The sequence below is a fragment of the Podarcis bocagei genome (genome assembly GCF_964188305.1).
Source record: "Podarcis bocagei genome assembly, chromosome: Z".
Classification (NCBI taxonomy): domain Eukaryota; kingdom Metazoa; phylum Chordata; class Lepidosauria; order Squamata; family Lacertidae; genus Podarcis; species Podarcis bocagei.
Genome location: NC_138140.1, coordinates 3,381,599 through 3,403,417, shown reverse-complemented (window position 1 = coordinate 3,403,417; position 21,819 = coordinate 3,381,599). Strand labels below are relative to the sequence as shown.

Genomic DNA, 21,819 nt, shown 5'->3' with positions numbered 1-21,819 from the left:
ACCGCTGTCAGTCAGTGTTGACTACAGTGGTACCTTGGGTTACAGACACTTCAGGTTACAGATTCCACTAACCCAGAAATAGTACCTCTGGTTAAGAACTTTGCTTCAGGATGAGAACAGAAATTGCACAATGGCAGCAGGAGGCCCCATTAGTTAAAGTGGTACCTCAGGTTTAGAACAGTTTCAGGTTAAGAATGGACTACCGGAACGAATTAAGTTTTTAACCTGAGGTACCACTGTACTGAACTAGATTGACCGGTTATATTGTCTGACTCAATATAAAGCAGCTTCCTTTGTTCCCAGACTTAATTGTCCATCTGCTTTAATATTATCTACTGTGACAGGCAGCAGCTGTCTAGGACAGTGGCTCTCAAAGGGTGTGTCGTGTGCCACACTGGTGTGTCAGGAGAAGGAATCGCAAGTGTGGCAGGAAAATTCAAGGACAATCAAAGAAACATTTAAACATTTCAGTGTCGTATAGTATGAGATTTTGTATTTGCAGAATATGGGTAAATTTATTTTCAAAATGAGAGCAAGAGCATCAAGTGTGTGTTCTTATGTTGCTGCCTTGTTTTATACTTTCTGGACGTCCCGTGGTCATATTATAAAGTAGTTGTGTTCTATGTTATAAACCAAGCACTGCTAGAAGTCCCCCCCCCCCAGTGTATTTCTTACCAATAAAAAATTTGGAGTGGCACAAACAAATTTTTATTCTTAAAATGTGAAACTTAAAACCATGGAGAGACTTGGTCTGAATAGAGACATTGGATTCTTATCTCATTTTTAGCCATCTCACCCCTTGCTTTTCCCTGTAAGACCATTGCAGTTGTTAACAGTCGTCAACAGGTTTACCACACCTATCAGCCAATCACCCATTCCCACCACCCTTCTGAGTAATACCCTCTCGCTATATATGAGGGTCTGGTGACTTCTGATTGAGTGTATCTGAGGAAGTGTGCATGCACACAAAAGCTCATACCAGTGACAAACTTAGTTGGTCTCTAAGGTGCTACTGGAAGGATTTTTATTTTTATTTTGTTTCAACCAGAGAAAACAGTTTGAGAACCACTTCTCTAGGGTCTCTGGCAGGGGAAGGTCTTTCCTGTCACTTTCTACATGGCCTTTTTTGTAACTGGAGATGCTGGGGATTGAACGTGGGAACTTTTGGAAGAAAAGCAAGTGTCCTAGCACTGAGCTATGGACCCTCCCATGAGAATATGCCGTCTGTGGGCTTTATGGCCTGTAGGTGCACAAGACTGCAAGGACTTGTGGGTTCTCTTGCTGGGACCCTGGCCTGTTTACTTTGATTAGATTTTTTACTTGCCCCTTTGTGGTAAGGGTCCCAGAATGGGTTAACAGCAATATAATCTTATTTGGCCATCACTTGTGGCCGAGTAAGATTGTCTTTCATGAACACTGTTATCTGTTAGTGACTGTGGAGGCCAATTCTGGATCCACACATCCTTCCACAGTGGGGACATACGTTTCTGGGCAGGAGTAGATCACAGTGAAGGTTTGCCAAGCGTGCCTTCCTCTTAGCTCGTTTCTCCATTTCATCCTGAGTTCAAGTGTCTTCAAAGCCCACGACACCTTTGGTAAAGGCTGTTCTCCAATTGGAGCATTCGCAGGCCAGTGTTTCCCAGTTGTCAGTGTTTATACTACATTTAAGCTGCCATTACCTGTCATGGGCCAGGAGTCACCTTCACCCGCTGAACAGCATCCTGGAAAGGGAGAAGGCAGAGTGATTCCACCTGCAGCTGATTAACCTCCAGTGACACAGAGGAGAGGCATTGATGAGAACCAGCTGGCTTCAGCCTTCTTAAACAGAGCTCTCAGCAGACAAGAGTTTTCATCTGGACTCTTGGCTTTGTGATCTGAATGGTCTGACCACGTGGATTGCTGCTTGCCCAACCCTCGGAACAGACTTGACTTCGTATTCTGACTCTGCCACGTCTGAGACTCTTCCGTTTGTTTGGCCTCACACTCTACATGCGGTTGCTGGGCAATGCAACTGACATTACACCAGCTTCCTAGGGTGGTGGAACTACTGAGAGAGTACCCCGCTGCCCTGGGAAATATTAACACACACCCCAGAAAAAAATGTCTACTGTTAGTCATCCTTGGGCTATTCCAGGAATGGGAAACCTGTGATGTTCTAGCGGTTGCTGGACTCCTTTTCCCATCAGCCCCTTCCAGCATGGCCAGTACTCAGGAATAATGGGAACTGTAGTTCAAGAACCGGTGGAAGGCTACAGGCTCCCTATCCCTGGGCTAGACCAAGCTTCTGCCAGTCAAACGGAGCAAGTGGCTTCTGCATGTTAGTTTCACACTTTATAAACGTTGTTTTAGGGTGCTTTGTTTACTTGCCCCTTGGTGGGATCCGTGTGCTAATAATAATAATAATAATAATAATAATAATAATAATAATAATAATAATAATAATAATAATTTATTATTTATACCCCGCCCATCTGGCTGAGTTTCCCCAGCCACTCTGGGCGGCTTCCAATCAAGTGTTAAAAACAATACAGCATAAAATATTAAAAACTTCCCTAAACAGGGCTGCCTTCAGATGCCTTTTAAAGAGAAGATAGCTGCTTATTTCCTTGGGAGGGCATTCCACAGGGTGGGTGCCACTACCGAGAAGGCCCTCTGTCTGGTTCCCTGTAACCTCACTTCTCACAATGAGGGAACCACCAGAAGGCCCTTGGCGCTGTATCTCAGCGTCCAGGCTGAACGATGGGGGTGGAGACGCTTCTTCAGGTATACAGGACCGAGGCCGTTTAGGGCTTTAAAGGTTAGCACCAACACTTTGAATTGTGCCTAGAAATGTACTGGGAGCCAATGTAGGTCTTTCAGGACTGGTGTTATGTGGTCTCTCAATCACCAGTCTAGCTGCCGCATTCTGCATTAGTTGTAGTTTCCGGGTCACCTTCAAAGGTAGCCCCATGTAGAGCGCATTGCAGTAGTCCAAGCGGGAGATAAGTAGAGCATGCACAACTCTGGCGAGACGGTCCGCAGGCAGGTAGGGTCTCAGCCTGCGTACCAGTGTGGAATGCCATTACACTAGGGAGTGCAGGAAGTGGGTGGTGGGAGTTGCCCTTTGATCCTAGCCTCCTAAGAGACTTGTCCTTCCTGTCTCTCACCCTCCCTTTGTTGTGTCTGGCCAGGTGAACTTGGGGGAGAAGGAGCAGGCTGGGCCAGAGGATTCTGAGGAGCTCATAACAGTCGATGCTGTTGGCTGCTTTGAAGATGACGAGGAAGAAGAAGAAGAGGAGGAGGAGGAGGAGGAGGAGGAGGAGGAAGAAGAGGAGCAGCAGCAGGGAAATGCTGGAGAAGAGGGAGCCTCTGGACAGCTGGATAAGGAAGAGTCTCTCATCAAGCAGGTATGTTTTCCAAGAAGGAGTGCAGCAGTGGCTGCATTGGATGTGCCCAACTGGCAACCGAAAAAGGCTCATTTGGTTGCTACAGTGACACTGGTTGCATGTCACTCAAAATCATGGTTTTCTGTTCCTTTAGCACAGTGTTTCTCAACCTGTAGGTCCCCAGATGTTGTTGGACTACAACTCCCATCATTCCTAGCCAGCATGACAAGTGGTCAGGGATGATGGGAGATGTAGTGCAACAACTTCTGGGGACCCACAGCAAACCATAATTCCTAGCTTGGTGTTACATTCAAACTGGGTCATTGTAGATTGCTTCCCACCAAATCAGAATATGAAATCTTGGTGTAGGAATCATGGTTTCTTTTTATTGTAATTTTTGGTATGCTTTAAACATATTTTATATAGGTATATAGTTTTAATTCTATCAATGCTTAATTGTTTTTTATTGGTTTTTCTATGTTTTTAGCAAATCTTTTTAAAAAAATAAATCTATAAGCCCTGTTAGGGAAAAAGGCCAGGTTATAAATAAATATATTATCATCATTGTTTGGAGCACAACAAACCAAGCCCTGAATTTGGATGTAACACTAAACCATGCATTATTGTTTGCTCCTCGTGCTCTAAAAAGAGCTAAAGAATAAAAGTATCACAAAAATAACAATTATTTAAAACATACAAAAAATCAAAATAACAATAAGCTAAAAACAAATTAAAACTTGGATCAACTTTCTAAACATCTGGGTTAGGCTTGTCGGTAAACATTCCTCTTTTTTTTTAGCAGACATCAAAAAATATAAAGTGAAGGCACCTTCTTGATATCAATAAGCAGGGAGTTCCAAGGTGTGGGTGCAGCCACACTAAGAGATTGACTTCTTACAAATGCAGAATTGGAATTCCATATGTGGTAAGGTGATATCATAGGTCCTAATTGTAACTGAAAGGCCAGGGTGAACAGATTATTTTTTTCAGTGGTGACAGAAACCCATCTAGGTTGGCACCAGCTGACCCTATGAGGGAACCACATTCCACAGTCATGGTGCCACTACTGAGAACACCTTCAATCTGGGAATTGTAGCCTAGCAATATCTCGAGAGCACTAGGTTGGCTGGCTCCTTCTGCTTCAAGACATTTAAATTCATCATGGTCTCCTTGCTGGCCCTAGTAGGACCAACGTGGCCAGTTAGCCCTGGTGATCATTTGATGTCTACTGACTGGGTCCCGTCCCCCCCAATGACCCCTGAATTTTTGAATTTTATTGATATTGATGCTGCATTTTATGTTGTGTTTTATCCTGCTTTTAAGTCGCATTTTAATCAATGTTTTATATTTGATGTTAGCTGCCCTGAGCCCAGTTTTTAAACTGGGAAGGGTGGGGTATAAAAAAAAAAAAAAATAATAATAATAATAATAATAATAATAATAATAATAATAATAATAATATTCAAGACTAGGTGCAGAGGTCATTAATTGTCCAGTCTCACAGAACAGGCTGTCCACGTTTATCCATTAGTGCTGTAGCTTATCAGCACACCTGGTGCATTTAGGGCATTGTGTTTCCTGGTCAAGTAGCTTGGTATACATTCATGCTTTCCTCCAAGTAATGGAGTGCAGTGGAAGCGCATCTTAACACAGAAGTTAGGTTCCAAAACCAGTGCATAAGGTAAAAATCACACAGAGCCCAAATTACTTTGGATTATCTCCCTGGTCTGGCTGCCAGGGGCCACTGCTTATTTGCAGCACCTCCCTCAGTCCCTGGTCCTTCCTTGAGCAGGAGATGGATCAGTGGAGATGGGAGAGGGTCTTGCCCACCTTTGTGCTAACTGCCGGCTGGCAAAGTGTGGCAGGGGGGAGCTGCATGGGGAGGCCTTTCCTGTGTCTCCACAGTCTCCCCCAACTTCTGCATGTGTCTGCGAGCAACCAGGTCGGTGGGAAGAACGTTGGTGACTTGTGGAATTCAGTTCACCACACCTCATCCAGTGTGATTTACCAGCAGAGTATGTGGAGCCCCAGCAGAGTCTAGAGATTTCCTGCTCTTAGTGGAACAGCTTCTTCCAGAGTCTTTGGTTAAGGGGGGAAACTGCTCTCCCACAAGGTTCAAAGACAAGACAAAGCCAGACACCTCTGTCTACTAGATATAGTGCTTCTGGTCTCTGAAGTAAAGATACATGTGCAGAGAGACCCACTATCACCATGCTAGCTAATGCTGCTGTGTAAAGCCCACAGTTGCTTCTCCTGACTTCCACAGATTCAGAGTCAGACCCTGACAGCAAAGAGGGCAGGACATAGACAAGATATCATGAAAGCAATGCCCTAGAGAGGATTATACCCATCTCTACATTCCTGAACCAATGGCAGGGGGAATAACTCAACAAGCGCTGGTGTTTTGTTTTTGTTTTTTTACATATTTCTTGTATGGTTATTGTCCAGAATAGTTGGATTTGTAAAATAACTGAGCAAGTATTAGAAATCACCCCAGAATTGGCCTTACTAAACATCTTCCAAGACAACAATGCCCACTTACACCATAAAGAACTCATAACCCACCTACTTTCAGCAGCCAGAAACATCATAACCAGACATTGGAGAGACCTGTCAGGAGTAAGCATGGACCAATGGTACCAAATAGTATGGGAAACAGCCCTACTAGAAAAATTAACCAATAAACTGAAACTGACACGGGGACAAACGGAAGAAGACGCCTTCACCCCGGTATGGCTTCCCTTTATCACACACACAGCCCAACAAGACAGTGACAAAAATCCACCAACAGCATACGAATCAATATGGCTAACCTGATCCAAAACACCCACCCACCCCACTCACACACAAAAACAAAGACCACCACAGCCAACCACAAATGAACAACCATACCCTAGGCCAACCCCAACCTCTCTGACCACCAAAGGAACACAAGCGAAGAGGGGGATTTCTTCCAACTCTGGTTCTGTGATTTTGTGAAATGCTCTCGTGACCTCAGCTTTAGTTTAAAGAAGAAGAAGAGGAGGAGTTTGGATTTGATATCCCGCCTTTCACTCCCTTTAAGGAGTCTCAAAGCGGCTCACATTCTCCTTTCCCTTCCTCCCCCACAACAAACACTCTGTGAGGTGAGTGGGGCTGAGAGACTTCAGAGAAGTGTGACTAGACCAAGGTCACCCAGCAGCTGCATGTGGAGGAGCGGAGACGTGAACCTGGTTCCCCAGATTACGAATCTACCGCTCTTAACCACCACACCACACTGGCTCTCTGTTTGCACAGGAGCTTCCCTTCACCGTGGAATGGATGACCCTCGTTTGGGGTCCCTTCCAACCCCACAATTCTCTTATTCCCATTTCTTGTTTCCATGCATGTTGGGCTGAAGGAAGCAGCACTTGAAGATTCTGGAGGGAGTGAGGAGTACTGTCCAGATACCATCTATGGTAAGGAAACCATCACAATTGCTGCTGACTTGGGGCTTTTTCGTCTTATTACTTCCTCCTACTACAACCCCTCCATATTTATGCTTTCTAAACTACTATTTTGCCATTGCTTGAAATCTTGTAACTACCCTAGATTTAGAAATTCATTATAAAACAGGGACACTAAAGGCAATAGACCCATAGATAACCGGTTTTTACTTCCAGGCCAGGCTCTTACAGTAGCTAATACTGAGGGAAGGATTTCAAAGTAAGATTCCCAATAGTTTTCTTTAAAACAGCAGATATTTAAGCTTTCTCTTTATTGTTATTTCTTCCTCCTCCAACACTGGATATTCTTTAAACCATTATTTTAACATAGCCAATTTTGTTGCGCGATAATAACCGTTTATTCTGGGTGCTGCCATACCGCTGCTGCTTGTGTTTTTTATACAGAGTTTTGGGCAGCTACCCTAAGTGGTTTTTTGTTCCATATGAAATGCTGTATCAATCTCTGCCATTTTGACAGTATTTCAGTTGGAATACTAATGGAATGTTTAGGAGTATAAATAACTTCTGGGTAGGACAGTCATTTTTACAGTAAATACTCTCCCATACCATGAGATAGATAAGAAATTCCAAAATTGATTTCTCCCAACTCACAAAACAGCTTTTGGTGATTAGTCTTTACTATATATTCAAATTTGTTTGTAACCTATATTCCAAGATATCTAATTCTGTGTTTATTTCTCCACTGTATTTTGGTTATTCCATTCTTTATCTTTCTTTCTGTGTGTTCGTGGGGGGGGGGGTTTGTGGGTGTAGGTGTGGGTGTGCGCACCCACTTTGCACTTTTCTGTTTGTTCCAGTTGCGCTCTATTAAAAAAATGCTTTCCTTGTTTAACAAGAGCAACGTTGCCTTTTAAAATATTAAATAAATAAATTCCCCTACCCATTTTCACATATGCTGTAAGCCCTTGACTTAAACAGGGATTGCGTTTGGGGGACTGCGCCTAAAGCCAAAATCGCGCATAGTCAAAGCACATTGGGTGCAATGCCAGGTGGGATTGCCAAAGTCCTTTTTCTCAGACACCCAACCCCTTTTCTGCCTCTTAATTTTATTTATTTATTATGTTTTTGCTAATCACATAAAGCTGAATGTTCACAAGTTAAATGCATGTAAGTTGTGGGCTTCCTGTATTTATGTATCACACGATGCTTTATAAGGGGGGCGGGGAGGAAGGTTTTATTAATTCATTTTGGTTCTGTTCAGTGTGATCTGTGACTTCCCCTCCCTCATTTCACAGGCCTGGATTTTCTGGTCCCTGTGGTAGGCTTCCTCTGCCGGCTGTGCCACAAATTCTGCCATAGCGACTCTGCTGCCCAACTTGCCCACTGCAAATCCCTGATGCATTTTGAGAATCTCCAGGTGAGACCCTCTTCTGCCTTGGTTCCTCCCATCCCATGTCTGTCTGCTCTGCCCCCGCCCCGCCCCCCCCCCCCGTGGCTCCTTCTACGCCTTTAGGCTCCAGGCTTCATAATGCCTTCCTATTACTCCCCTGCTGTCTTTCCACCGCAAGCCTTCCCTCCAATGCCTGCTCTGTGCTTCTAGATTAGTGCCTGTCCCACTGGCTGACAGTCCTGCTGTGCTATATGGTCCATTCCATCTGCTTTCCCAAGAGGAATGGTCCTTCTCTCCATTGAGGATCATGGCCAACTGCATGTGACCAAATGGTTTATAAGGGGTTGATTCCAGACTAAATTCTCTATGAGACAAGTTAGTTGTGATTTAAGGTAAAGGTAAAGGGACCCCTGACCATTAGGTCCAGTCGTGACCGACTCTGGGGTTGCACCCCTCATCTCGCTTTATTGGCCGAGGGAGCCGGCATACAGCTTCCGGGTCATGCGGCCAGCATGACTAAGCTGCTTCTGGGGAACCAGAGCAGCGCACAGAAACGCCGTTTACCTTCCCGCCAGAGCGGTACCTATTCATCTACTTGCACTTTGATGTGCTTTCGAACTGCTTAGGTGGGCAGGAGCAGGGACTGAGCAACGGGAGCTCAGCCCGTTGTGGGGATTTGAACCGCCAACCTTCTGATCAGCAAGTCCTAGGCTCTGTGGTTTAACCCACAGCGCCACCCACGTCCCAAGTTGTGATTTAGGTTACGCTGAAATCAATGATGTGGCAGCTGTAGCTTTTCCTGAAGAGCAGAGACTTTGTATACAGCACTTGCATGTTTACTGGCTTCTGGGATTGAGTGCTGTAATGCACAGACCATGGGGTTGCCCCTGAGGAATGATTCGGATTTCAGGTTAACACAGTTCCCATTCTCTGTTCAGACTAGTCTGAGTGTTTCTACGTTACATTGGACAATGTCAGTAACTGTCAAACTTGTTATGTGTGATGCTACCCATTAGGCAGCAAATATCGTACAGTGGAGAACTGGTGCATATTTCATGCTAAAACCTGAAAAACTATGCAGCAAAAATGCACAACCAGTTCTGCAGTAAAAGGTAAAGGGACCCCTGACCATTAGGTCCAGCCATGACCGACTCTGGGGTTGTGGCGCTCATCTTGCTTTATTGGCCGAGGGAGCCGGTGTACAGCTTCCGGGTCATGTGGCCAGCATGACTAAGCCGCTTCTGGCGAACCAGAGCAGCACACAGAAACACCATTTACCTTCCCGCCAGAGCGGTACCTATTTATCTACTTGCACTTTGACGTGCTTTCGAACTGCTAGGTTGGCAGGAGCAGGGACCGAGCAACGGGAGCTCACCCTGTGGCGGGGATTCGAACCGCCGACCTTCTGATCAGCAAGTCCTAGGCTCTGTGGTTTAACCCACAGCGCCACCTGCGTCCCAGGTTTGCAGTACCTACTATATAAATTTGGTCTTGCTTGTCACTAAGTCAAAGGGCCCTGAAGGACCCTGAAGTCCTGACTCCCCAACCACTGGAAATCTTGCTCAGCACCACCTCTCTTCTACACTCCCCACAGATTTATCTGAAGCCATGAGGACTAGTATGCATCTTTGGTAAAAAATAAAGCACAGTGCTGGGTTGCGTTCCCCTAGGACTGCATCTGGGCCACTGGCTATCAAGGGTAGAGACCCTCTTGAGTGAGGAGTTGCTCCCAGCTGCTGTTGCACAGGTTTGCCCACCACACGTTTGTGGGGTGGCATCCTCACATTGGGGACCAGATTACGAGTAACCTTGAATTCCTTTTATTTTCAACTGCAGCGGTACAAAGCCATGAGACTCCAGCCTGCTACTGCATTTGTGGACAAATCCAATAATCCCCAGCAGGAGCTGAGTGGCCTGCAGGTACTGACTCCAACTCCTCCTGCTGCTCCTGCTGCTGCTGCTGCTCCTGCTGCTGCCATTGACAAGATGGATTGTAAAACAGAGGCTCCTAGTGTAGGAAAGCAAATTACAGTGTTAACGGAAGCATGTCAGTCTTCAGGAGAAGAGGCTTCCGCTGCAGATCAGAGTCACAATTTGAATAGATGATGTGTGTGGAGCACTGCCCATCGTGGAGGAGGTGAAAGGGCCATCTCCCGGCTGCTAGCAATGGCTCCTTGGGGAGACAGGCCGCTGCTGCTGTAGGGAAGGATCAGGACTTCCTGTGAAGGTGGAAGAGTTCCATGGTTGAAGGGAGGGTCTCGGGAGATGCTGGAGCAAGTGCATCTGCAAAAGGCTGAGGCCAGGGAAATGAAGCGGACGCCCTCTTTTCATCACAGCTGGTTGGCTAGGTAGAGGGCCAGATTAAGCTGCCTATTTGGTGGGGGGGGGATCTTAATTTGTTTAATTTTTTTTCTTTTCCTGGAAAAGCCTTATTCCTTTTCTGTCCCCCCCACCATCTTTTCCCCCTTGTCATCTCCTTTTAGAGAAATAAAAGTATGCTGTAGTTTTGTTGCTGTTTTTGTTCTGAAGGACTTAAGGGTGGGGTGAATCCATGGCTTTGCATGTTCCCTTCTAACAGGATTGCTGTGAGCATTTCTCTTCATGGCAATTCTTGAACCCACTGGACCAGGAAAAGCACTCTGTAGAGCAGCCTTTCTCAACCTTGGGTCTCCACTAAAATATTTTGCATTTTTTGCAAACACAGTGTGGGGGGAAAGCTGGGTATTTGAGGAATATGTGGCCCTCCATTTGTTAATTGGATCCCAACACCCAAGATTATTGGCTGTTCGGGCTGGGGCTGATGGGACTCCAGCTCTCAATAGAACCTGGTGTGTCACACGCTCCCTTTCTCCGATCTCAGATGTAACTGACATTTGCATTTTAAGCCAATGTTCATAGAAGCAACTCATGATATCTCAGATTGTGAGTTCGAGCCCTACATTGGGCAAAAGATTCCTGCATTGTGGGGGGGTTGGACTAGATGACCCTCGTGGTCCCCTTCCAGCTCTACGGTTCCATGTATATATTTTTTTGCATTACATTGAAATGGGGCTGGATTAGAATAGATCCCACTGAAACAGAACACCCACAGAGACTTTTTCCATAATCACTCTTGATTTATTAAAAGTTGCATCTTTAGAAACATTGGAGGTTATTCAGAGTAAAATTGGTCTTTGAGCTCTTATCATGAGATTACAGTGATAATTAGAAATTTCACAGGCTTAAAACGGTGACACTTAGAACTTCATAGCAACAAATTGACATCATCCCCAAGTGCAATGACTGAAGAGTCCGATCCCATTGTGATCCGGAAACATTGCTAATGCCATCGGTTGTTGGACCTCAACTCCCATCATGCCTGACCACTGGTCCAGCTCACTGGGAATAATGGGAGCTGTGGTCCAACAACAGCTGGAGACTCAGGTTAGAAAAATACTGGTCCTCTGCAGGCAGTAGCTTCTTTGTAGAGTAAGGATGAGGAACCCATGTCCCTGCAGTTGTTGCTACACTATAACCCCCATCATTCCTGGCTGGGGCTGGTGGGAGTTATAGAGTCCAAGAGTAGCTGGAGAGGGCTTCAAGTTCCTCATATTCCTCCTCTTGAGCCACAACCAGGAATTACTAGAGAAAAGCGGGCAATGCTTTTACACAAATCACTAAATCAGGAGTGTGCCACCCAAGATGGGGGGGGGGCAGTGAAATACAAACAACAAATGGAGGCCAGATGCAACATACTCCATACTTAATCCACATTTATCTTTTCTTAGAAATAGTAAACCTAACCATTTTGGTAAACAGTGGATTCGTTTAGTACAGCTTCAGAAGATTACAAACATGTCAACACCATGATTCAGCTGAAAAAGACTGGTCCTAAATATTCTTACTGCAGAGTACACCCTGTTGCAGAAGGTATCTGTGGGCCATAGCCCAAGTTCTGGAGGACCGCTTAGTTTCTTCTAGGATTATTGCAAAGAATACCGGGTGTTTTGGGCTGCAGAAGTGCCAATCCCCAAGCAGGAGTGATGACCCAGCAAGAGGAAAACAGTCGTTCCTGGCTCCCCATGCAGCCATGCTGGATAACTAGACAAAACATCTAAACAGTTTCAGCAAAATTCTGAAGCAACTGGATGGACTTTATAGCAGGGCTGGGTAGTCATTCACTGCAGCCTTATTGACCACCTTCTGGCCAGTACTACCTGTATGTGTTGAGATTCTTCATGGTAATGGGGTTCCCAGCTTGGGGGATCTCTCTGGGCTTTCCTGATCACCTCACTCCCAAGTAGTCTGAGGACCAGCCTGAGCTTGGTGGCAGAGGTTTCTCCTCAGGATTTAGGGGGCAGGCTGTAGATCCACAAGGGAAGGACCAGAACGAGGATCCATGTTCAGAGGTCTGAGGCCATGACACTAGCTTGGGTGGACCTTGGTTGAAGTAGCATGTTAGTACTACAAATGAGAAATTTTGTAACAGGGTAGATAAATAGGATCATTTAATTGTTTAATTGACAGTTAAGTTGTACAAGGAGTACACAGCTTAATATTAAATAATGGAAATAAAGGACCATGAGCCATGCAGTTAAATTCTAAATTGGATCAGTTGCTTTACCATTGTGATGGGGAACCTGTAGTCTGGCAGATGTTGCTGGACTCTTTTTTTCCTGGGCACACTCCATGTCGGCTGAGGCTAATGGGAGCTGTCCAAATCATCTAGATGGATATCAAATTGGGGAAGGCTTCTATATAGCAATATTTCATAAAGACATTTCATAAAGATAGATAATAAAGGAAAGCATGCCAAATATATACACTGTCTGACAAAAATATACAAAGCCTAGATGTAAGAACGAAATGGCAGTATGAATAATATACACTGTTGAGTTGCAAATTTAGCTTAGTTTAATTGGACGTGGGTGGCGCTGTGGGTTAAACCACAGAGCCTAGGGCTTGCCAATCAGAAGGTTGGCAGTTCGAATCCCCATGACAGGGTGAGCTCCCGTTGCTCGGTCCCTGCTCCTGCCAACCTAGCAGTTCGAAAGCATGACAAAGTGCAAGTAGATAAATACGGCGGGAAGGTAAACGGTGTTTCTGTGCGCTGCTCTGGTTCACCAGAAGTGGCTTAGTCCTGCTGGCCACATGACCCGGAAGCTGTACGCCGGCTCCCTTGGCCAATAAAGCGAGATGAGCGCCGCAACCCCAGAGTCCGTCACAACTGGACCTAATGGTCAGGGGTCCCTTTACCTTTTAATGGTCACATTTGCACCATTGCTTAGGGGGAAACATGGAAAAAGTAATCAGTAGGAAACTTAATTTAAAAAGAACAATGACTGAAACCAACCATACCCACAGCTTTATCACCAAGCTGTGGTGTGTCTTAATTTTAAATCAATCTGCATATTTAGTGATGTCAAGGGTCAGCAAGCAGCACTGAAAAATGTATAGACGCAACTGATGACGCGTGCGGGCACTAGTAAGAAAAAAGGTCAACCAGAGTCATCTCTACCACCACCCTATAACTGAATTCAGTGGGACTTGCTTTGTGGGACTTAGCTGTGTGCGCGCACACACGCACACACACATATATATATATATATATACAGATGAAGAAGAGTTGCATGGCCTGTTTTGAATCTGTGTGGGGCAGGGCCTGAGCTCAATGTTGGAACATGTGTATTTTATTCAGAAGGTCCCAGCTCAGTCTCTAGGATCTCCAGACACAGTGCAAGGCATCCTCCCATGTTTTGCATGCGTTCTCAATATGTCCCATTCCTAAATAAGCAAGTGTTGCTACAGGGCATCTCAGTGAGGCTGAGCCCCTGGGGTTGTCTCCAGTGTTAGCCGTTAACTCAGAGTAGACCCACTGAAAGTGATAGCTATGACTTCCCTAGCGACATAAATTCCAGTGGGTCTGCTCTGAGTAGAACTTACTTGGACACAACCATTAAGTTGTTTGTGTTGGTCTCACCCTGCAAAGCGCAGGCCCAGGAGATCCCTCCCACCCACCATCTAAATCTGAACAGAGTCTTGCTTTATATTACAATATTTCCTAAAGCCTGTCCACGCCAAGCCAGACTCCCCAATCCTGATCCCTTGTTCAAAATGCAGCAAGATGCTATCTCCCACCCCAGGCCAAAAAAACTTGACAGCTCAATTCGTATTCCACGTTAAATGGCAGGGCTCCCATTTGTAACACCACAATTTTTAAACACTTAATAACTGTGTGATGTTCTATTAATATTCTCTGGACCCAACCATCACTTGTGGGATTGTGGTCGGGTGTTTTGAGTCATGAGGATAAACCACACGGCAGTGACCCTTTTTCACAAAAGGGAACCAAACACTCCTTTTTGCCTCTGGCCAACTTATTTTACGAGGGAAAGGAATGATCCTGCCTATCTCATGGCTGATTTTATTGCTGAACAAACTATGTTTCCTTTCTTGATCAAAACAAAATAAAATACAGTCATACCTCGGGTTATAGACACTTCAGGTTGCGTGTTTTCAGGATACAGACACGCCGAAACCCGGAAGGACTGGAATGGGTTACTTCCGGGTTTTGGCACTCGAGCAGATATCTTTTGGTATCTGAAGAAGTGTGCATGCACACAAAAGCTCATACCAATAACTAACTTAGTTGGTCTCTAAGGTGCTACTGGAAGGAATTTTTAAATTTAATTTTATTTATTTTATTTTGTTTCGACTACAGCAGACCAACACAGCTACCTACCTGTAACTACTACTTTCTTGATAAATGGATGAGATGAGACAAGGAAGGAGCTGCCCTTGACAGCTCAATATCAAGAGCTGTTCTCGCCCACCCCCCTTAATATAAATGTTTGCTTCCAAAGTAAAAGGAAAATAGGATTTTAAATCAGAAGCACTGCCCATCATGGCAAACAAGATACAACTCCACAATGTGCACATCCACATTGTAAACTTTGGCTGCTTTTAAACCTGTTTATTGCCATCCCTTTGGCAAAGGAATTATGGGTAATCTGGTATGGGTGGCAGTCACTCACTGCAGTCTATTATGAAATGAAGCAGGTTACTGAATTTAGAATTCTGCACATCCAGCGACTGCTATACCAAAGAACTATTGCCAGGAAATAAGCCTTGCAATGATGAGCATGTTTGCCAATGCAATTGCCAGCCCAGAAAGCTCATCAACTATCATTCCCCGCTCCTCATTTAAAGGTGTTTATAAGAGACAGAGGTCTAATAACCAGGGCCGTCTTACCCATTAGGGTTAGTGGTGCCCTGCGCCACGGCGCCCACCCATCAGGGTGCCCAGCAGTGGGAGTCCGTGACCGATCAGGAACAGCTGTGAGGGCATGCTGGGCAACAGCAGCTCTTCCTACAGCCAGATGTGTTCTCTTGCTTCCTTCTCCCTCCTGCCCGCCCCGCAGCAGTAGCAGGGAGGATGGGGAGGGGCACCGAGAAAGGCGCCCCCAGTCCCTTCAGTTGAGAAAAAAGGTGGAGGAGGGATTCATTCAGATTTGGGGTGGGAGGGGAAAGCTATGGAGTGGTGCACTACCATTAGGACTCAGTTCGGAGGTAAGGATGGACTCGAGAGCGTACTCTCCATGCAGTTGGTTAAAAACAAACACCAACAAAAAGTCATTTAAAGACGGGAGCGGGTTTTAAGGGCCTATTAGATTCAGCAGGGCTTACTCTCAGGTAAGTGCAGTTAGTTTTGCATCCTTTTTAGGTTCAGGATGTCACTGCTTTACACCCACACCCACCCACCCAATATTTGAAAACGTCATCTTTGAACTTAAACACAAAATGGCCGGGAACTTCATTCTCTGTGTCTTTATCAATTTATTTAAAGAACAACAAACTGGTGATCGCTTTAACTTTTTGATATGTGTTGATTTGAATCATGAGGATGAATTAGAAGAACAGCTGAGTCTTGAATGAGTCTTGCTTTGGAATGGAGGACTTCACTAGATCTTCTGCCTTTTCATTTTATTTTGTGCTAAGGGCTTGTTAGAGATAATGTGTAAGCGTGGTGTCAGCTCCCTAAAAAAAAATCCTATACAGTGGTGCCTCGCAAGACGAAATTAATTCGTTCCGCGAGTTTTGTCGTCTTGCGATTTTTTTCGTCTTGTGAAGCACAGTGTCGGGAAAGTTTTGGAAAAGCTTCAAAAATCACCAAAGTCTTTAAAAACCTCAAAAAAGGCTACCACACCGCGTTCTATGAGTTGCTCCTCAAAGTCAAGTCGCAACTGTATTAACGGTGTTAAGAAAAAGGAAACAAACTTGCAAGACGTTTCCGCCTTGCGAAGCAAGCCCATAGGGAAATTCGTCTTGCGAGGCAGCTCAAAAAACAAAAAACCCTTTCGTCTAGCGAGTTTTTTGTCTTGCGAGGCATTTGTCTTGCGAGGTACCACTGTACGTGCTCTGGGAAACGGAGGGTGGGGGTGGGGGTGGGGGTGGGTGTAGGGCCGCCAGAGGGATCTTTGCACCACAGCGCCGGATGTGCTTAAGACAGCCCTGCTAATAACCAACAATTTCTGTCAAAACTAAGGAGACTTGTTTCATGTATCTCATCATGGAACTACTTCTAGCCAGACAGAACTAGGGGCTAGCAACCTTGGGAATCAGATTTTCCTCAAGAGTCTTCCAATTCTTGACATGGTAAATTCATCCAGAAAGGACACGGCTCCACGTAAATCCTGACGTCTGATTCAGCTTAGACCTATCCAGTTCTTGCCCTCTACCCTTCACAAACAAGCAGACCCCGTTTCCTTGAGAGCTTAACAACATAAGCAGCCATAAACACAACTCCGGAGGAGAGCAGGTAGGAGATATTTAAAACAAACACACGAACCAAAGCACCTTTTCTACTCAAACTAAGCCCATGGTGAAGGGGAGGTCCCACTGGAAGCAGCAACCATGTGCCTACACCTCCTTTTATCCCACATAAGGTTGGTGGACATTAAGTGTCTGGCTCAGGTCTCTGCGTGTCGTTCTCCCCATCCTCGCCTTCACTCAGCTGCTGCAACTCCAGGCGTGTCTGACGGTTGCATTCCAACAGCTCCTTCAAGCGGGCGTGCAGGTGGTCGTTCTTCTCCTCCAGGTGATCCAAACAAGAGTTGATCTGGTCCAGCATAGAATTTATAGCTGCATATTCTGGTTGGGGAAAGCAGAGAGAGAGAGGGAGTAAGATGGCCTGAGCACAAAAATCGGACCTTTTGTTCCAGCATGAATTGACAGTGCAAAATTAAGTCAGTAGCCAGTGGCACCCACAAACAGAATAAGACCTGGGTTCAAGGTCCATATCAACCAGAGAACTGCTAATTCAGGGGTGGGGAAGCCATTTCCCTCTTAATTCTGCTGGACTACAACATCATTTCTGCAGGACTTGACATCTTTCCGCAGGGCCTGCAAGACAGAGCTGTTCCGCCTAGCCTTTGGTTTGGACTCAGTCTGACCCTTATGTTTCCCTCCCCTTATGGTTTTGACTTTTAAAATGAGGCTGCATTTTAAATTGCAATTTAACCTGTATTTTAAATTGTGTTTTTTCCCCCCTTTATTATGTTTTTACTGAAATTTTATTGGTATTAGCCACCTCTGGCCAGGGAGGACGGGGTATAAATAAAATTTATCATCATCATCATCCCAATGGGAGTCCATCACTTGGGAGGCCACAGAATCCACTTGAAACAGGTTGTCAGGCAGGCAGGCACAGAAAGACTCAACCATGGGATTTAACTGAATAGATCAAATCAACAAAAATGTACACATGTGGGGGGGGGGAAACAGTTTTAAACTACTGTACTTGCAGCAAACTGCAGCTGTACTTGTACGGAAAATTATTCTAAAGTGTTTAAATCTGCCCTGTTACCAGGCAGAGACTTTAAAGAAAAAAATTGATTTAAATAATTTAAATCAATCAAACTGCCTCTGGGGACTTCAGCTCTAAGAGCCACAGCCAATGGTAAATGGGTATAGGATTGTAACCAGAGTTAGACTTGTCCTCCAAACATGCACACATCTGCTGCGCTAAGAGTGAGAACAGTCAAGCTAAGACTTTCCCCTGATGTGATATCTTTCCATCTGAAGGGATTTGGTAGAGTTGCATGAAGTAAACCCTTCAACAATAGGAGTCCCCAACCCTGTCAGTCTGAAGATCCACTGCCCAGACATAGTTTGACCAGACTATTATTATTTATTCTTTAAACTTCATATGAGGATCACAGGACAGTTTACAATACAAAAACACAGAAATGCATAGCCTAGTAACAAACAAAAACAATACCACCACCCCTAGTCCCATAGATTGTTCAGCCATAGGCCTGGTAGAAGAGGTATGTTTTCACCTGGTGCCTAAATGTATGCAATGAAGGCTCCAGGTGAGCCTCCCTGGAAAGAGCATTCCACAAATGGGGAGCCACTGCAGAGAAGGCCCTGTTCTCACGTTGCCACCCTCTGGACCTCTTGTGGAGGAAGCACACAAAGAAGGGCCTCAGAGGATGATTGCAGGGTCCAAGACTGTTTATACGAGGAGAGGCAGTCCTGGAGGTATGGTGGTCCTGAGCTATTTAAGGCTTCATAGGTCAAAACCAGCACTTTGAATTGGACCTGGAAACCAACTGACAGCTAGTTCAGTTGGGCCGGGATCAGTGTAATATGTCCAACCGTCTTGCCCCTTGAGCAATGTTGCTGTTGAATTCTGCACCAGATTTCTGAAGTTCCTGAACTGTCTCCAGAGGCGGCCCCACAGAGGCAGCCCCAGGTATAATGCTGACCTAGAAGTTACCAGAGCACGGACAACAGAAGTTAGGCTATCCTTGTTCAGATAGGGGAGCAGCTGGGTCACCAGCCGAAGCTGATGGGAGGCACTCTGTGAATAACTAAAACGAATAATGAAGCCTAGAAATCAGTAAGAATGGTTCCAGATTTTTTAATAATAATAATAATAATAATAATAATAATAATAATAATAATAATAATAATAATTATTATTATTATTATTATTATTATTATTATTATTATTTATACCCCACCCATCTGGCTGGGTTTCCCCAGCCACTCTGGGCGGCTTTCAATGGAATATTAAAATACAATAGTCTATTAAATATTAAAAGCTTCCCTGAACAGGGCTGCCTTCAGATGTCTTCTAAAAGTCTGGTAGTTGTTCTTCTCTTTGACATCTGATGGGAGGGTGTTCCACAGGGCGGGTGCCACCACCGAGAAGGCCCTCTGCCTGCTTCCCTGTAACTTGGCTTCTCACAGTGAGGGAACCGCCAGAAGGCCCTCGGCGCTGGACCTCAATGTCCAGGCAGAATGATGGGGGTGGAGACACTCCTTCAGATATACTGGACCAAGGCCGTTTAGGGCTTTAAAGGTCAGCACCAACACTTTGAATTGTGCTCGGAAACATACTGGGAGCCTGGACATAGTAGTTTTCTACAGGAATGGATTATTGTTATTTAATATTGAGGAAAGCTAGACTATGGGGAGCCTGTACTTGTATGGTAAAGAGGCACAGTTCCTACAGGTTACTCAGCAAGGCTCAAACCTGCTTAACTCCTAATGCTGCAATCCTATACGTGCTCTGTAAGGTAAAGGTAAAGGGATCCCTGACCATTAGGTCCAGTCGTGACTGACTCTGGGGTTGCGGCGCTCATCTTGCTTTATTGGCCCAGGGAGCCGGCGTACAGCTTCCGGGTCATGTGGCCAGCATGATTAAGCCGCTTCTGGCGAACCAGAGCAGCGCACGGAAATGCCGTTTACCTTCCCGCTGGAGTGGTACCTATTTATCTACTTGCACTTTGACATGCTTTCGAACTGCTAGGTTGGCAGGAGCAGGGACCGAGCAATGGGAGCTCACCCCGTCGCGGGGATTTGAACAGCCGACCTTCTGATCAGCAAGTCCTAGGCTCTGTGGTTTAACCCACAGCGCCACCCACGTCCCGTGCTCTGTACCAGGGGCCAAATGCAGTCTCTCTACCTGACCATCAGGACCCTCCCCGGACCGCACCCCTCGAGAACCCCGCCTCACCCGCTCCTTGAGCGTTTTTTCATTGGTCGCAACGTGCCCTTGAATCTGACGACGACTCTTGTTCGCCTGAGTAAGAGAGGAGCGCGTGAAAACTAGCCTGATGCTGCACAAAGGTAGAACTGACGTTTGCGAGGGCCCGAGGGTTTGATCTCAGGTAAGTGCATGTAGGATCCCGTACCGATATGACTGAAGGCTTAGAAACTGCGCTGTCAAACCCAGCCAGCGATCTAAAGGATGGAGGGCTGTGTTGAAAAGGGGACGTCGCGGGAGGGGGGCGCTGCTGCTTTTGGAAGGCTTATCAGTGTTACCTGCCTCTCCGAAGCCATTGTGGTCCTCGCCGTCCTCCCGCTCCTCTTCCTCGCCCCTCCCCAGGCTCAGGTGCGGCTCTCCATTGGGGCCTGACATCGCTGCCCAGGCGAGCACGGAAATCGCCTCCCAGGTTTGCAAAGCAAGTGGGTGTGTAAGGGGTTAAGCCCCGCCCCTTACTTCCCGGATGGAACGCGAAGACGCTGTTGCAAAGGGGCGAGCCACGCCCCCTTTTTCCCACGCTCACTGCTTTCATTGAGCCCTCTAGCTAGGGCTTTTCAGCCTTGACGGAGCGGGTTTGAAGGAGAACCGAGCTGTCAAAAAGGAAGTAAACACCCCAAGTGTAAAAGTAAACAGTGTGTGTGGGATAGTACGTATTTTAAGTGGCAAGCTATATCCACTTTCAAATCTATATTGGATTTGAAACTGGTTTCACGTCCGTGCGTCCCCCACCAACAATTTAATTTTTATGGGGTTTCATTTTCAAAAATACAAATGTTGCTGCAAAGAAATACAAATTTGTTTGCATATGCTCACAGCAACTGAACGGAGGAACAGCAATCCAAAGATAAGTTAGCAGAAATTTAAAACTAAATACTGAATTTGCAGACAGTCATTGGAGAAAACCCGAGCAGTTAATTTGCAATGTGACATGTTATGAGGTATGATGTTAAACTGGAGAATACAGAAAAGCAATATTTTAAAAACTGTCGGTATTCTGGATTTACATGTTTCACTTCACTACTAGTTGTGCATACCTGAATTAAAACTAAAAAATAATAAGGAATGGAGGAGAAGAAAATGATGAGGGGGGCGGGAGAGGAGGTAAAATAATTTAGACATGACAGACTGCATTACGCACTGCAGGTACTGCTCTGCCACATGCTCCATCATTCGTGTAATTGATAAAATCATACCAAACCACATAGAAATTGCCGTGTTTCTTTTGTCCTCTTGCCATTTTAAATTTCTGTGTCTGTTAGAAATTGGTTTCATTTATGGAATTCATTATAGAATTTTCATTTCATTTATTCATTTGTGTCTGTTAGAAATTGGTTGTTTTTAATTGCATGATTTTTTTATTTGTTATTGTTTGTATTTGTTAATTTTTTATGCTGTCCTTCATCCAAGGATCACAGAGGTGTAGCCAGGCGGGACAGGGGGCACTGGGTGCCATGCTGTGGGGGGCGGCACTTATCACGGGGCCTGCAGTGTGCCCAAGCCACGCATCTCTCCTGATGTGGAGGTCAAAATGCTGGTGTCCACCTGCAGCCTCCCACTCTACAGCTGCAGGGGAGGCAGCACTAAGTCTCTGTGCAGCGCCCCCTG

At 45.5% G+C, this 21,819-nt stretch overlaps 2 protein-coding genes across 2 annotated transcripts in view; one reads left to right on the top strand and one right to left on the bottom strand.

Moving 5' to 3' along the window:
- CIZ1 (CDKN1A interacting zinc finger protein 1) overlaps nt 1-10,688 on the top strand; it is a 35,630-nt gene extending 24,942 nt beyond the window's left edge. Inside the window, exons 12-15 of the mRNA XM_081179137.1 lie at nt 3,171-3,386; nt 6,745-6,802; nt 8,086-8,207; nt 10,017-10,688. Coding sequence (XP_081035263.1) covers nt 3,171-3,386; nt 6,745-6,802; nt 8,086-8,207; nt 10,017-10,286 — 666 coding nt within the window. The 3' untranslated portion in view covers nt 10,287-10,688. The remainder of the gene's footprint in view (nt 1-3,170; nt 3,387-6,744; nt 6,803-8,085; nt 8,208-10,016) is intronic.
- Nucleotides 10,689-15,975: 5,287 nt separating this feature from the next.
- Nucleotides 15,976-20,658, bottom strand: BBLN (bublin coiled coil protein). The gene is made up of 2 exons (XM_081179874.1): nt 20,493-20,658; nt 15,976-17,309 (listed from the first exon to the last, which is right to left on the bottom strand). Exons 1-2 carry the CDS (start codon nt 20,587-20,589, stop codon nt 17,116-17,118), a joined length of 291 nt encoding a protein of 96 aa, XP_081036000.1. The 5' UTR covers nt 20,590-20,658; the 3' UTR covers nt 15,976-17,115.
- Nucleotides 20,659-21,819: the final 1,161 nt, after the last annotated feature.